At 36.1% G+C, this 17,517-nt stretch overlaps 1 protein-coding gene across 3 annotated transcripts in view; it reads left to right on the top strand.

Moving 5' to 3' along the window:
- PRKCE (protein kinase C epsilon) overlaps window positions 1–17,517 on the top strand; it is a 286,969-nt gene that overhangs the window by 177,434 nt on the left and 92,018 nt on the right. For all 3 annotated transcript variants that reach the window (XM_038131311.1, XM_038131313.1, XM_038131312.1), the window contains exons 4-10: window positions 720–754; window positions 2,220–2,305; window positions 3,999–4,131; window positions 6,895–7,037; window positions 8,173–8,269; window positions 9,800–10,014; window positions 11,262–11,435. In XM_038131311.1, coding sequence (XP_037987239.1) covers window positions 720–754; window positions 2,220–2,305; window positions 3,999–4,131; window positions 6,895–7,037; window positions 8,173–8,269; window positions 9,800–10,014; window positions 11,262–11,435 — 883 coding nt within the window. The remainder of the gene's footprint in view (window positions 1–719; window positions 755–2,219; window positions 2,306–3,998; window positions 4,132–6,894; window positions 7,038–8,172; window positions 8,270–9,799; window positions 10,015–11,261; window positions 11,436–17,517) is intronic.

Genomic DNA, 17,517 nt, shown 5'->3' with positions numbered 1-17,517 from the left:
GTTAATGGAATAACTTCTAATGACACAGAGATTTTGGTGCTCAGTGTACAGGGTCTTTATTATTACAATGTACACCAAGAACTTCCTTTTGAAAATTATTTGCATTATTTTGAGTATTTTCAATTTTCAGATAGGGAGAAGTGGTGGAGACATTCCGTTTTCAGTTGTTTTTCAGGAACTCCTCATATTTTCCAAAGTGACCTAGAGATACTGATTTGCACAGAAGATCTGATGTGATCGACAGTAAATATTTCTTAGGAGTATGCAATAAATTGGCCTTTATTAATGTAGAATGACATGAAATGTGCATAAACTCAACTGTATTCCTCTAAAAAGTGCCTGGGGGGTTATACTTGATGTTGGCTGAGGTGATTTCAAGCAATACTGACAAATGCAATCTGTCTATTTAGAGGTCTGCTTGATGATGATTTACCATTTTGTCCCCTTTCCATGCACCATTTGGCTTTGCCTGTTCCACTGTAGTAAATCTGTCTGTACTTCTGACTGCCATCATGGTTTCTTATCCCTCCTGTTCCCTCTCAGTGCCTGAAATGTTCCTACTTTGAACTGATCTCAGTCCAGGCATGCAATTATCAGATGACTGGTTTATTAGAAGCTTTTCTTTAAACATGTGCACACCCAGTTAAAGTAAGGAAAAAATGTTTTCATTTTTAAAAGTATTTCCTCTTTGTTTTCTAAAACACTTTCTCATTTTTCAGGGGTGTAATAGGAAAACAGGGATACCAATGTCAAGGTAAGAGAAATTCTGCATAAGGACAGTTTAAATATATTTATTATATTATATAAATAATAAGATTTTTTTTCATAAGATTGTATATGTATGATGCTAAGTATTTAGCACATGATGATCAGAATAAGTTTGTCTCAACAAGTATACAATTTTTGCACCAAGTCACAGTAATTTTTTTCAAAACTATTGGTCTTAAGCATCATATATGAAGGAGAAGCTCTGCTAACAGCTCTGAACATCAAATCCCAGATGTAGCTTCATGTGTATCCATCTAGGGAACCATATCTGCAGATCTTGGCTTCTTCATTTTTCAAGTCTTGCATTTTAAAATTGAGAATTCTTTATTCTGCTTAAGATTCTGTGTTTAAAAATTCCAGGTAATTGCAAAGACTGTAGTTTAATTGATGAGATAATTATAGAGGTCATGACTAGAGAAGGGTATAGCGAAGACTGCACAAGTGCTTCATTTTCATCTCCCATTTTTCAACTCAATTTCTTGTACTCCTACTTCTTTATGCCTCTTGGGATGATGTGTTAGTTCTTAAGTCTCATCTAACAAGTAGAAACCATCAAGTTAGTGATGATTTTTCAGTTACAAAAGACTTGCTGCAATCTCATTTTAAATAAGTAAATGCCATTTTAATAGAGCTTTCCATGCTGTAATAAGAATTACTGTATTAAATCTCAGAGTAAATAAGTAAATGCCATTTTTTATAGATCTTTACATGCTATATTAGCAATTACTGTGTTAACACACAGAGGTATCTGGAGAAGTACCTTGACTTCTGATCTAATTTTTTTTATTACAATAACGACCAAAACTGGAGGAAGTTTGTTACTTCACTATGAGGGTTTTTACTTTGCTTAATGACCTTGAATTTTACATTATGATAGATCTAGTAATTGTTTATCTGTCATATCTGCAAATGTTATTCATTGATTAAGTAATCAGGATGTATATTGGCAAAACATTTTTGCCTCCTGAAACCTTTTACTGCTATCAACTTAGGATAATGCATTACCGAAAGAATATTTGACTTTTTTTTCTGTTCCTTTAACTTTTACAATTAGTTATCTTCATATCCGTCTTCTTTTGAAAGCTCTTTAAACAGGAATTGTTTTTGTTATTGTGTTTCATGTAATGTGGAGATCATGGACTTCATCAGATAAACAAATCACATATGTAAAAATTGAGAAAAATTGCGGTTAACATTTCAGAAGGTAATTTGTAGTTTTACAGATGAGATATTTGGCAGATATGCTTTAGTTATCTTAAAATTCTTTGGTCTTTTGAAAGTCCATTATCTTCTGTTTTTGTAAACCAACTTATTTCATAGGACTCACCAAATCACCACCAGTCACTTGCACACTTTCAAGTCCCAGTGGTTCTAGTCTTCTGAGATCAGATTTCTGCTTTAAAATTAATCTTCATGAAATCTCATTCTTTTATATGTGTTTGTCTTTCCAGTTTGCACTTGCGTAGTTCACAAGAGATGCCATGAACTTATAATAACGAAGTGTGCTGGCTTAAAAAAACAGGAAACTCACGATGAGGTAAATGTTTATAAATTAATTTTTCTGTATAAAATGCTGTCTTTGATCTGTTCAAAATAACATCATCTCCTCGGTTTAATCAATAGATGCTACAGACTTTTTTGTGCCCTTCTGGTCATTTTGTGGTGTAGCATTTACTTTGGAATGCTAGATTCCTAGCACAGTTTTATTTACATGGGAATTATCATGCAAAAATTTATTTTTAATTGGTTTACTTTTTATAACATCAGAGCTCAAAGTTTCAGAGAGCTCTTTCCACTCCTTTTTGCTTTTAACATTCTCTCTCCATTTCTGAGTTAATACAATTCTTGTCAGTTTAATTCAGAAGCAGCAGGCTGGGATCCCTCATTCCCCAGCTGCATTTTGTGTGGCTGAGCCATCAGCAGCTGATCAGAGAGCTGGGATGCTTGGGTGGGTATCTGACACCAACACAGCCAACTGACCAGAATTTGCTTGCAAAGTCTCACATTAACAAAGACTACATCCAAACCAATAAAATGTGGTTTTTTTTAAAAGTAGTTTCAGCCCTTGGGTATAAACAGCGAATGCTTTTTCTTAGACAGAAATTTTTTATTTGTGCTTCAGGAGAAAAACAAAAGTATGCTCACTGGCCTGTTTTGTGCAGCAGCAAGGGCCTGTTGTCTCTCACCACAGGCTTAGGTGAGGTGGTCTTTGGGTGATCACAGTTCCTTGTTCACACAAAAAATCTACATTTCATAATTTTATTTGTTAAAAACCTACATTCATAGGATTGAAAAAGCCTGCCTTTAAGTTATACATCAGAGTTGTATGTAACAGGGCAGTTGTAATCTACTCTTTAGACTTCAGCATGAGTTTGACTGAGGCACTAACTCATTATCTCATTTTTTCTGCACAATTCACTAGCATTTTCCTTACTGGGACCATTCTGTAATACCTGGTCCACAACCAATATTTTACATCCAAAATGTGATCACGTGCATACAATTGGTATTGATAAAGGACTGTGTTGGGCTAGTGCTGGTTTTGTGTAGTACTCACAGGAATATACAAAATCTTGTGCAGGTTTATATTCCCAGGCTCCAGACTGGTGGAGACTTGCATACTTTGCTGATAGTCTCATTGTTTAGAAGGGGTACTAGATCACTGGAGAAAAGCCAGCGGTAATAGAAAACGGAAGGAAAAACATAAAAATAAATCTCCTGCAGTGCAATGGCCACTCTGAAAACTTATCAATTACATCCTTTAATGAGTAAATAATCATACCTTGGAATCCCTGAACACAACAGGTTGTCATTGTCATTATCATAATCCAAAGAAGAGTGGGATATGAAAAGGTAAAGGGTTTATGATATATTTCTTTTTCTAGTCCTGTATTAGTTTGGCCTCGTGTTCCTAAAACAATTGGGAGTGACTTCCTTGCCTTCCACATTGAGATCTTTCCTGATAGCTATGTATTTGTTGCTCCCAAAAGCACTAGGAAGTAGACTTTAGTCTTTATCTCTTGGACAACAGCAGCCCTTCCCCCTCTTTTCCCCAGATAAAATAGTGAAATGAATTCTGTAGTGTATCTAATGTGAGGGTCATCATCTGAGCACAGATCTATTTAATCTGTTTTGAATTCTGTGCGGTTTCAAAATGCAACAGGGCCTCAGCATACACTGATTGCTAAGAAATTAATTAAAATGAAATATGCTATGCTGTCCTTTTTCAGCAAGTGGGATCCCAGCGTTTCAGTGTCAACATGCCTCACAAGTTCAGCATTCACAATTACAAAGTGCCCACCTTCTGTGACCACTGTGGTTCATTGCTCTGGGGTCTTTTGAGACAAGGTTTACAATGCAAAGGTAAGGCACCACTTCAGAGCTTTTCTTTTTCTTTGTGGGTGACTTGGAGACTTGGAAAGACTTCAAGTCACTATGTCAGCATGTACAGAAATAAATAGAAAATAAGCAGTGGAGCAATGTAAGGATTTCCATCATGGTTAGAACACAGTCCTAACCCTGTTGGCAGCATCAGTCAGTAACAAATACAGAGGTCAGACATTAAGAAACGCATTTTGCACTCACTCCTGTGTAGGTTTGTTGCCACACAGGATATTAGAAGTTAACACAAAATGATGAGCATGACAATTTACATATCTTCAGTTTATATGCCTTTCGTGTTTTCAGGTTTGTTAAGCTTTTTAAACATCAATATTCCATCTACTTTTCCCTTTAATACCATTTTCAAAAATTGCTGGTTTGTATTGGTTAGAGTAGGTAGAACCATTCCTGTGTGCCCGTGTCCAGAATATGAGGTATTCTGATACCCATCAGAATCATCCTTTGTGATGGTCTGCTTAGCCCCTCTAGTCCAGAAAATGAAGGATTCATTATGTTCTGCCACTCAAAGGCTATGTAAATGCTATATGTGAAAATATGGCTGGGAGGTGCATTTGTGTAATTTTAGTTGTCAAAAATGTCCATATCTCATTGTTTTCAAGCAGACCTACGTAAGGGGTGAAAAAAGAGTACAAGCAATTGTAAAGCAAAGTAATATTTTAGAAATAGTTAATAAAATACTTCAATTTTTAGGTGGAAGGAAATGATGTCATGAAGGAAATGATTGTCAGGTTCTTAGGAAGTACTGCCTAGAGGAATAATGAGCATTTTAATTTTGTTATGCCTTAGGAATAGATAGATCCATCTTCATAAATACAAAAATCATGTTGTGTACACTTCTCAACGGCAGAAACATAGGGTCACATGTATAAATATGTTATCTATAAAAATACATCCTTTGCAGTATTTAGGGTGACACATAACTATAGGTGAAGGTCAGACCTGGTGCTCCATGTCACACGTTGCTGAGCAGTAAGGTAAAGAAGAAATTTTTCACAGCAAAGTTATACACAGTGAGACTTCTGAAGTTCAAGCCTTCGCTTGTGATTCCCGCTAGTGAACAGTGAGGAAATGTTAGGCTCTAAATGCTATTACTTTGCAGCTATTGAAGATTTTGATCAGTGTCTTAATTATGATGAAGATGCATTCAGTGGAGACTTTTCAATTAAATCTGGGCTTTTTTCTCTTTGTTTTTTTTTTTTTTTTCAACCAGAGCTATAGTATCTCTCTACCTAATCTGGGCATACATGAGTTCTCTTTCATATTCTAACTCAAGTATCATACTGTTCATTTGGTCTTAACTGTTGTTTCTCATACTGTGTAGCAGATGCATAGAAACAGTAGTGTGGAGAGTCTATGTTGCCTTCTCCATGTCCATAAAATCATTGTCTATAAAAATACAGTGTTCTCTGCATGAAATCTAGAACTCACCTGAACTGAAAATGCCATTTTCTCTGTGCTTGGTTTTCTCTCTTTAACACGTGTTTCTTCAGAGGTGTAATTCCTTGCCCAGTGTGGTTATTAACACCATGAGGAGCATATACCAGAGATTTATTCTTCTTCAGGTTTTTTCACTGATTATTCCTGTGCATCTTTTTACAAAATATATTTATGAAGTGGGACTGAGCAAAATTTTCCTGCTATTTCAAGCAGTTTGTCTCCTCAATGTCCACTCTTATGGGTCCTAGCTCAAACATTTTACCTACTGCTGAGGTTTTGTCACTGAATGTACATTTATTGAAAATATCATGTTTAGCTGTTTCTTTTTGCTCTTCTTGTGAGCTGAAACGTACTTAAAAAGGAAAGTCACCAGCTTTCTGAAGCACATGGTTATGGCCAGATTCAATGCTTAGGTGTAGTCTCAGAGGTGAATGTGTTTTTTTCTTTAGGGGTTGTACAAAGAAAGCTTTATTTATGAAAAATATAATGAAATTTAACTTTATTAATACATATTTTTATAATTTCCTTTTCTCTAAAAAATAAAGAAGTGAGAAATTAGAGCAATTGAATAATAATCTAGGATTTAATCACACTTGTAGCTGTGCTCTCTTTATGCCTTGCTCCACAAGAGGGCACTGAAGTCTCAGATAAAATATGTCCTCTGCTCCTAACAAATCCACACTCCACGAGTTTTAATAGAGCTGTGTTCTTGCCTCTGCCTCATAATCTGTAAGCAAAGTAACCTTTTTCTTCTCCTCATAATAATATAATAGTTTCAGGAGATTTAAGGGAAAGAACTTAGTAACAGGATTGCCATCTAAATAAAGTAGGTGTTTAACCCTTCATTTGTATTAAAACTTAAAAGCACTTTCAGTTTTATGGCTGCCTACATTAAAAGTTAATTTACTTCAGTAAAATACTGTAAGAAGCAATGATGCATAAGGATTTAATGTTGTGCTTTCCATAGTGGACGGTTAAAATCTAAGATCAGAAGGACTTTTCTTCTAATTCAAATTCATTTAAGAGTTACAGGATGATTTGATAGTTCCATTTGTTATTGTGTCTGTTCTGGGCACTGTTTGAAAATACAACTCTACATTATCATATCAGAAGAATGATAATCAGGTTAATAACTTTTTATCAGCATTGAAATATACCTTCAAATCCAGCTAAGTGCTTTCCTACTGAGATTGTATTTATTTGAAAAAGTTATTGATAGGTTTAGGTAAGGCAAATGCATGCCAAGATAGTATTTAATTTACTGTATTACTGTGTATTTCATTGCAGTTTGCAAGATGAATGTACATCGACGCTGTGAAACAAATGTGGCACCAAACTGTGGAGTGGATGCTAGAGGCATAGCTAAAGTACTTGCAGATCTTGGAGTCACTCCAGATAAGATCACTAATAGTGGGCAAAGGAGGAAAAAGGTAATTTTACTAAATATTGTCACATTTTTAAAAAAATCAGAGAAGTATGACTGTATTGTAACTTTATTAGTTGGAATTCAATCCTACTCAAATGACTTGCACAGTAACTTTTTTATATGTCAGTACAGACCTAAGACTTCAAGTTTTGTCTGTAAGTGTAAATCGTCTATTCTGAACTTTAATATGAAATTTATTTTGACCTGGTACAATGTTGCAGATCTCAAGTCTATAATTTCTGGAAGGGTTTTGAGGAAGGACATTTGACAGACAATGTCTGGCAACAGTTAAAAACATAAATATCTGTTATGGCTCAGAGTAATTAATTGATTGATTGATTGGCAGACAGCACTACTCCATAGTGTTGGAAATGTTGATAAACAAGCACTGTGCTGATTCTCATGAAGAGGAGATGTTTGCCAGATTACAGTTCTGGAGTTATGCCTTTTGTAGGAATAACCAAGCTGTTGTAGAAATAAAAAGCATAGGTCACCCCAAGTACATCCAGGACTGATGGAGTTATACTTGAGAGATGAGGTGTATCCTGGATGAGACTAGGTCCACACTTTGTATCTCTGTTTGCATGATTGTCACAGCAGACCCATTGGTCTCAGAAAAACGCAAATTGTGTTTGTCTTTAAACATTGACAGTTGCTTCTGTTCATTTTCCTGCTTATTGCACACTGGGATCCCCTGTAAGCTGTTTTAAAATGTTACAGAAATGTAGGAAATTCGAGGATGAATTAATTGATCTGGCACTCCTAGGAAAAGGTGTTGTCATGTTGTTACTGCATGAGGTAGTTTGCAGTGCTTGCTGATACACGTAGTTAAATGTATTCACTGGATGAATTTACAAACTCATCGTGGCTTCTCAAAACTTTCCCACTCACTGGGTATATACACTACATTTATTTCATCTTAAGAACCTGTTTTTCTTTTAGTTGCCTGTTTTTTCTCCCTTTGTACTATGACTTCTATTTCATGTAATACCATCTACTGTATGGCTGAGGTTCTGCCAGTGGGAATCTACAGGGGTAGAAGATCTTCACTTTCCTTCATACTTCTACTTTTAACTAAGGTGGTTGAATTAAATTTCCTCATGGCACAGGAAGATCACCCCTTTTGGAATTGTTCTTAGCTAATTGCAGGTGCAGAGACTCAGCCACCAGTTCCGGGATGCGCGTCCTCAGAAGAAGATAGGTCGAAATCAGCACCAACATCTCCATGTGATCAAGGTCAAACAGATCTTTTTACTTCCTATCTACATATTTTGTCACACATTTTCCTGGAGTGAAAAAAAAAATAAAAAAATCTATGATCATAAGCCTCTGTAGATGCAAATTATGAAAGCAGTTACTAGCAGAAATTGAAACATTTAAAGTTATGAACTGTAAAATCTTTTTAAAAAAGGCCTACTTCTCATTTAATATAAATCTGTGAAATTAGGTGGCTTTTAAAGGGAAAATTATAAAACAGTCATCTTAAGGTATTATTAAGTTTACTATATGGGTCCTTCTCAACAAATTATATTTATGGAAGTAGTTTATATATTCTGTTGTAAGACTGGAAAGTGTTTTTAATAGTAACACAGAACTTGAGAGAGAGCATTTTTTCACCTGAAAACCCATCTGTTAATAAGTTTTTGAGATAAAATTTACTCCTTTTAATTCCATGTTGAACATTAGTAATAATAAATCTTGCATCCAGACAGGCTATGCTAGCATGTCCATGTGGTCTCTAGAGGCTTCTTAAAACCATGTTTCCTTTCAGCAATTTATTTTATGCATAGATTTGGACACAGGCATTTTAATCTTCACTGATATGACCTGATTTCATTGAGCTGAGCAGCTGATTGACAGAATGTGTATGTCAGCAGTATTTTTTGAGTCCGATCAAATTGTTTTTAAAAATTAGAAATCTGTGACCTCTGAATCTAGAACTGATTTAAATGTGTCGACCTTTTGGTTTCGCAAAACATTGTTTTCATAAAATCGTGATTTTTAAAAATACCTGATGTTTTGCTTAAAATAAGGACAAAGAATTTGTCTAAATTCTCTCTTTAATTTGACATATATAGCTGTGCAGTAAAGTTGTTGCTTCCAAGGCCATTAGGTAGTAATGTAAGCTTACCATTAGGTAAGCTTCTGCACTGAGCTTCTGCACCATGCAGAAGCTCAGGGCAGATCCTGAGGACTGTCTGTATTTAATACTAAGAAACCTTCAGAACCATTTAGCAGATCTACACAATTGCTGCTTGAAGCAGCACTAGGAAGTGGTCAAACACTTTATTGGCAGGCATGTGATAACAGCTGGAGCTGAATAAGATGCTCCATTCATGTTGACTTCAAGGACTGGGACACCCAACTGTCCTTTGAACTTTTGGAGACACAGCTCTAAAATACTTAAGCAGGAAGATGAGTAAGTGCTACAGGAAGATAGGGATATTAAAAACAAAGTACTTCTCTGTGGTACAGGAACACCCAAAGTCACTAGAACAACTATTTGGCTACTATTCTGACTTATCTTTCAAGTTTTGGATATGTCATCTTCTTAAGTTCATTTTAAAAGGCCACCCTTCCTGTTAGAGCAGCGGTTTGGCTGATTACTGTAAGGTGGAGAAGCAGTTTGCTAAATATGTATTCTTAACCACAGAATGCTCTTAAACACGGCATTCAGAGATGAATGTCCCTTCCCACACTGATACGGACTAACAGGCTGGTTTTCTGACAATTGGTCAAAACTAACTTTTCCTCACATTTCCACAGAAATCAAAGAGCTGGAAAACAACATTAGGAAAGCATTATCTTTTGACAATCGGGGAGAGGAACACAGAGCAACAGCTACAACATCAACAGACAACCAGCTTAACAAACCTGGGGAGAATGGTGAAAATGGGGAGGTCAAACAGGCCCAGAGCAAGAGAATAGGTCTTGAAGAGTTCAACTTCATCAAAGTATTAGGAAAAGGCAGCTTTGGAAAGGTGGGTAGCTTTTTTAACTCTTCTTTTCTTCTTTTATTTTTTTTTAAGCTAGTGTTCAGGGGTGATTTTGACTGTACCAATTTGGAAGTGTTCATATTGGTATTCGGGAAGTGCTTTCCAGCCTAGGGGTTTTCTTTTACCCAACAGATCAAAAGTATCAGTCTCCTGGTGAGCTGGCCTTGTCTGTGCTTTAGCTCACTTTGGTAACTATGGTTAAGCCTTTTGCAACAAAATGTCAGTGTTTCATTACAGTTACATACGTACTGTTCCACAAAATTGCTTGTGATCAAGCAGGAAAAATCAGGTCAGGAATAATGCTGTGGGGTTAATTCACTTACTTGATAAGTTCCCGTTCAAGTTTACTTATTTCACAGAACATTGTGCATACTTGTTTTTCCTCAGTGGGGCGTGTTCAGTGCTGGAGGAAACAGAACTGAAGCATTTCCACTCAAATATGGTGCAGCTTAGACAGCTGCCCAAAATACAGTGTAAGCAGCAGAAAGGTTACTGCTGTAACAGTAGAGAGATGTAATTCACCAGAGTTCCCATAGTAGGGAATTGGTGAGGGTGGAAGGGACATGCTGTGTTTACAGGGCTTACAGGTTTTCTTTCCACACTGTTGTGCACCTTGCAATCAAAGAGGTGGACTGAAATATGAATCTGTTTCAGAAGTACTCTCTTCCTTCCTTGATATTACGGGAACTTCACATGCAGGGGAACAGGGCTGAAGCAGTTCTTTTGTGTCCCTGTTTTCTAATCCTTTCTCTGAAGATTATCCTGGCTCCAACCCAGAAGTGACCTTAAATAGAATATAGGGCCTGAACCTTAAACAATGGTAGTAGTAGTTAAAATCAACAACTTGAAAGCAGCTGGAATGGTAACTTTGGATTGTATACAAAGTCCATCGCACTTAAATCTCACAACCAGAAGTGGGAGATAAAAGTGGGAAATAAATTTCTGTTTTACATCAACTTCCTTCCTTGTTTAGTTTTTGAGACCTCACTAATAGGTACTCATTAAGATACTTAACTAACGAACAGAACAGATACATTCTGTTTCAAATTTAAAGAATACCAGAGGTTTGTGCTTCTGAAATTACAGTACTTTACTTTTTATTTTATAAATTGCAGCTTCATTTAGGCAAGTATGTAAATGTCTTTCTATTTTCAGTGCGGTCAAACTCATATGAAACCCTGCATTTATGGCATCTGTTGTTCATACATAAAGAGAATTTTTCTTTGGTTTAGGTAATGTTAGCTGAGCTAAAAGGAAAAGATGAAGTATATGCAGTGAAAGTCTTGAAGAAAGATGTCATACTTCAAGATGATGATGTAGACTGTACAATGACAGAAAAGAGAATTCTGGCATTAGCACGGAAACATCCATATTTAACACAACTTTACTGCTGCTTCCAGACAAAGGTAAGCTACATGAGTCTTTTACTAGTTTCTGCCCAAGGAATAACATTGATTATTTCCAGTCTGAAAGAAAACAGCATTTAAAGTACAGCAATATTTTGAAAATATTTTTGGTAAGTTTTCAGCATTTCAGTGGTATTTTAAAGGAGTACTGGCTGCTGTTGAAAAGCATAACTACTATTGCCTTGTAAGTACCAGGAGATGGCAGTAAAAGAGTTAAAAAATGTTAAAAAACCCTCACACATAAAATACACAAAAATGGCACCTACTGAGGTGCCATTTTATGTTTCTTTGGTACATTAATAGGGTGTATAATTTTTTGAATTAAGTACAAATGTTTTTAGCATCCAGTGTGGATTATTTGTGTCTAGAATTGCAGAAAAGCAATGACTGAAAGATCTTCTAGCAAAATTGTCAGGAAAGATGAATAGCACAGTGGGAAAGCCATAGGAAAACGGCTAGTAGGATCAAGATCATAGTGGTTTGAATACAGAAACAGCAAACAATTAATAGGTTTATACAGTTCTTAAAATAGTGAAAATGTGCTAGCATTTTACATGCTTTGAAGTTGGCACAAAGCAGTGGCCCAGGAAGGCGTCTTTGTCCCTGGACGGTGTTTCACATTCAGAATTTTATTATATGTATGTTCACATATATAATAATGTTTTAACACATTATTTTAAAATGTATAACTAGAATTAAGCATGTTGTTTCAGATGAAAGAAGTTATTAAAAGATTGTAGTGGGGCGAGGTATCAACTGTGAACAGAAAGGGACTTTTAGGACTGAGTGCACTCCTTGGAGTGTAAATAAATATATCAGCAGCCTGATGTCAATGATATGTCAGAACATTGGTAAAGATCAGTAGTATATTAAGTAAATTATGACAGAAGATTCTTCTGCTACTCTTCTGATTTGCTGGAGATTCCTTTCCTTTTCTATTTTTGGTCTGCTCTTCTCTCTTTTGTACCATGCCTTCTGCTTCCTCCTTGCTCTCCAAAGCCATTCATTAAAGATACTCAGAAGTTCTTCTCACTGCCTTCTCTCTTCCCAGATCTCTTACCAGAGAGAACTGTAGTTTGTGGCTTTTGAGCTCAGAGGAACTCATACTGAATTGGTTTATAGCTATAAGTCATAGGGTAGTGTCTCTTGTCAAACAATCAAAACTACTTCTAGTGATACCTAATCAAATTAAAAATACATAGTTGAAAAATTAAAGGGTTTTCTTGAGCATGTCCTATGAAAAATTTACAAATAATTCTTTCTAAAGGAATGAAAATACCAATCAACAAAATATATGAAAAAGCAAAAGCAATATGTCTGCTAAAAGTCCAGATGATTTATGAATGGCAACAAATGAGAATGTACCAAGTAAATTAGTCACTGAATGATTTTCTCAGATTCAGTAGCAAAACAGAGAAACTTGCTTGAACAAACATATTCTGTGGTTAAAATAGCTTCCTTAGGACAAAAGCTATAGTACAATGGGTTTTAAGTGTGTTTCACAGTAGTATATAGTTACTTACACTGCTATTGTGTGCCATGGCATGCTGGCTGTACTTTGCAGAACTGGTCCCTGAAGTGATCATACTGGAATTAAATTTTGCATTTCAAGTAGAGCCTATTTGTCGTATACACCCAGACTTAATGGGAAGGTTGAGTCGGTATTCATTGTCAAAGCACTCAGAGGTTGTCTTTACGTAATGAGATTACTTGCTTTGTTCCTCTTCCACAAAAATGTAGATGTAGAAGTTTGACTTTGTATGCTGCAGTGTTGTCCTTCACTAATCAGCTGAAGACACTGCAGAAAATTTGCTTCATATGCTTTTTACAATAAGTACGTTTCAGTATTACTTATTTTTTACATGGAGCAGACTTTTAGTGTCACTTACTGAATGAATCTATTATTACCACGGCAAGTAAGGGATAATATTTTAAATTACTTTGGAATACAGAAATTGTGCCAAATAATGCCTAACATTAACATATATTACACACTAGTGTGGTTTAAGCCCTATATATCTAATTTCTTTTAACAATTCCATCTAGCTTCCTTACTTTAAAGAAATATTCTTGGGACTGATATTTCTCATGTTCCTGCATAATACAAAAGCAAGCTTTGATCAAAACAATTTGCTTTAAGCCCATCAAAAAACGAGCCACTACCACCCCCTGCCCCATCAACATTTTATCTATTAAAAATATATATAAATTTTTTTTGAGTATTGTACTTCAGGAATAGTTTTAAAATCTTCTTCAGTGATTTGGAAGTTGAGAGAGCTCTAAATCTTGGGATAAAGCATGCAAAGCTGATACAGGATGTTTTTTCTGCAATAGTTTGATCAATGAGCTCTGCAACCAAGTCCTACACATCAGAAAGAAGGTAAATCTACAGGCAGGGCATCAGCTGATCTGGATTTTTATGTGGAAGGAGTTTAACTCTTTTAGTGCAGTATATCTTGTAAAACTGTCACCCTAGGACAGTATTTTTTCAATTTTCAATTTTTCAATCTCTTATACTATGGTAACATTTCCCTTGTTGTTTTGCCAGGCTATGGTCATTGTGTCTGTAGCGTGTTCAGAGGTTTGAGTTGTGTTTTGCCTGTGGTCTCTCTGTAGGAATATGAACGATGAATGCTGGGTTCTGTATTTGGCACTCCCATGGCAGAACCTGCCCCAGGCCTAGCATACAGGGTACAGCATTTTTGTAACTGACCTTTGCTGATCATCACCTTTGGTTTATTCAGGACTTCATTGTGTAGGTATTGTTTTCTCAATAAAGGTATTGAGAAATCAAAGGGCATTTTCAGGGTTTAATTTTGTTTCTACTTTTCCTCATACCTTCTCTTTTTTAATGTGTTGGTCCCTTGATTTTTCAGTAAGGGGTATCTTACCTGACAGTAATCTGATGCTGCCCAGTTCCCCTCTTCAGTGTCCTCTTCCCTCCCAGATCATACCCTGTTTCAAGGATCCACTACAGAACAGTATTAACATGAGATTTTATTGATAATGCTTCAATCAGGTGTCTGACAAAAGGGATTTAAATGTTTCTAGACATGTTTTCTCTGAAGACTTTCTTGTCTTCAATCAGTTGGATGTTTCTGAACTGTGAGAATTAAAGTGCTTTTTATGGAAAGGTCTAGAAGATAGAAGTAGCTTCACTTAATTCTTCCTACACCTCTGTCAATTTTCTTCATAAGTACTTTAAATTTTCTAGACCTCTACCCTATAAGATGCTTACACATGTATGTGCACACCCTGTAATTTATAATGAATTATCCTAATAAATACTTAAGAAATTAAATGGGGTTTAAATTATTTAAGGCAGTGAAAGCTTTATTATAATTCAGTATAAAATTAGAAGACTAGAGAGCTGCTGCTTTTAACATCTGCCATTTGATTTTTTTATTCAACTTCATAAAATCAGATAAATTTGAAAATAGTGCTCACTTTCTCTTTTCATAACACTATGTTCAGCAGATGTACTAGAGAGTATCTTTAGTACACAAAAATGTTCCTGTTGAATGATAGAGCTGCAGAACTTGTAAAGGATGCTTAATCAACATTATAGCAATTTCTCTTGGAGGAAACAAGTAGTTAAATGAAGGGTAGACAAAGTCAGTCTGAATAGTCAGACTTATGTCACCCATAAAAACATTATCCTTCCTTTCAGTGTTAAAATCAGTGTATCTATCCACATCATAGCTCCTGGGCTGGCCTGCAAGGCCATTCCCTTCTTTCCTGTGTTGTGGGTAGAGATCAGCCATATGACATGGCCGGAGGACATGGAGAAGGGGCTGTAGTGACCCCAGTGTGACTGTGCTGATCCCTTAAGTGTTACATTCTGCCTGATGGCTTACTGCTGCTTTATCCTGGATTGTGAGTTCTGCAGTTCAGGTGTTACTCCTTTCTGCTGTTTGCACTGCACCGAGCACACTCTGAGTAATGCTAGAAATCTGGTGTTTATAAAGCTGAAATTCAGGATGTGTTATTCCATTTCAGCTATCATGATGTCCCTTTATTATTCTGAAAAATCCCTGAACCTCTTTCTGCGTCAGACCCCTCTAAAAACCAAGAGTAATTGCTCTTCCTTCCACTATGGCTTGTATTTAAATATTTCTGAAAAGGGTTTGCAAGTCCAGTGGAAATTCATAACGTGGAGTTCTGTTTTTAAAGTGATTTATTTTAGTAAGAAAGCGTAGAACAGAAAAAAAAAGAGAGAAATAATAGGCATGATGATTGTCTAAGTCATGTTTTCTAAGTTAATTTAGGAAGAATCCTTGTAGTATATGACCTAAACTGTCATTGGTAAGGTTAAATAAAGTCTTATTTCTTTTATGTGTATTTGTACAAAAAAAAAATTAAATGTCTTCTGCCATTATAGCTCAGAGAAGTGTCATTTATGATATACAGTGCAAATTAACCTGACTGACTTGCCACTGTTACATTCATCTGGGACTAATCAGAGCTTATAATCCATTTTATCTGGTATTCTTGTACTTTTGTTGCTAAGCAGCTAAAGCCATTATACAGATATTGCTATATGCATGTAATCAGTTTAACACAAGTTTGCATTGCCTTTTATTACTGATTAGTGTCAAATTAGAACTTTTTAGGGCCCAGTTCTGTTCGTTATTATCCCTGCTTCAGTGGATTTGTACGTGTGAGACAAATGACTAAACTAACCCCTGTATTTTTAGCTATTTTAATGCAGTTTAAATGTAAAATTATTGACAAAGGTTTCTTAAAGATAAGTGTTAACTTTGGTTAAAAAAAGGTAGAATAAAATTGTAGGTCAACAGAGAGTGATGTTATTTACACTGTTTCTATTATGATACCTATTTATATACATTTATACACATTTATATTTAAACCTAATTTAAATATTTTATTTTCCTATGTTGCTATATATGCACATACACAGACTATGTACAATAGTAGGTATTTTTAAATTCCAAATTCTGGTTAATACAGGCAGTTTATACCATAAGAAATTAAAATATACTGATTTTGGCTCTTTCTTTAGAGTATTTCCTGAAGCACTTGAAGTTAGAATACTACCTGGTGGTGTTTCGTATATCATACAGTTAAGAAGTTATGTAAATATACTAAATTTTGGCAGAATAAGGTTTTTCAGAAATTTGTGTCATGTATATGTTAAATTTAGCTTTCCCAGTGACTGCCACCCAGTGTGGATGCACTGACCAGGATCAGTGGATTGTCTGAAAGTAGACACGATGGTCAAGAATAGTTGGAACAGTGACGCTGGTGATTAAATACTGTAATCATTGTCTCTCTCTCACACACACAAGCCCCTGTTTCCAGCATGATGACCCCATTTTGGGAAACTTGCTATTATGCAGCTCAGTTATTGCTATTGCTCTTGAAGGATTAATAAAGCCTGGTTAGCTCACTGAAGATTCATTGTTCACATCAGTCCCTTTAGTGTTAAACTTCAAGTCAGGCTAGCAGTGCAGCCACACTCATCAAGGGCTCACAGGAGGAATTACTCCTCCAGCATCAATCAGAGGAGTCTAAATGCTCCTCTTTCAGACAGGAAGGACTTTTCTTTTGTGATGTGGCACCCAAACTGAACAGGACTCTTTCACACCCTCTCAAAGCTAGGGCTTGTTCCTAGTTTGCATGTGTACAAGTGAGTGCTGCAGCTGCAGCTCCATGGATTGCTTTGCTGGAACCAGCTGAGGCCTCGACAGTCCCGGGAATAGTCCCGAGTCAGCATCTGTGGCCAGGATTCTGCAACTGCCGTCATGGAATAGGTGAGGGCAAGCTGGAGTTCGTGCTGACTTCTTTAACCTTGGTCCTCATGCCTGCATGTTAGGGTTTTAGAGTTAACTATGTCAGTAGTTCACTGTGTTAAAGACATCTTAGTGCAGCCAAGCGTAAAATTCAATGTCAGGATTTTAATCCTGATCTGATCATGTGCAGACAGGAGGTTTTTAGGATAACAGGTAGAGCTAAGGGCCTTTAAGGTGCTGTTTTCATATCTCTTGGACAGAGTAGCTGGAATTACATATTAAGCACTTCTGATCTTGGGAAAAGTGTGTTTCTCCAGTTGAGGCATGCT

Source organism: Motacilla alba, chromosome 3 (assembly GCF_015832195.1).
Source record: "Motacilla alba alba isolate MOTALB_02 chromosome 3, Motacilla_alba_V1.0_pri, whole genome shotgun sequence".
NCBI classification, from domain to species: Eukaryota; Metazoa; Chordata; class Aves; order Passeriformes; family Motacillidae; genus Motacilla; species Motacilla alba.
Note: the sequence above shows the minus strand (reverse complement) of the source record. Positions and strands in the feature narration are given on the sequence as shown.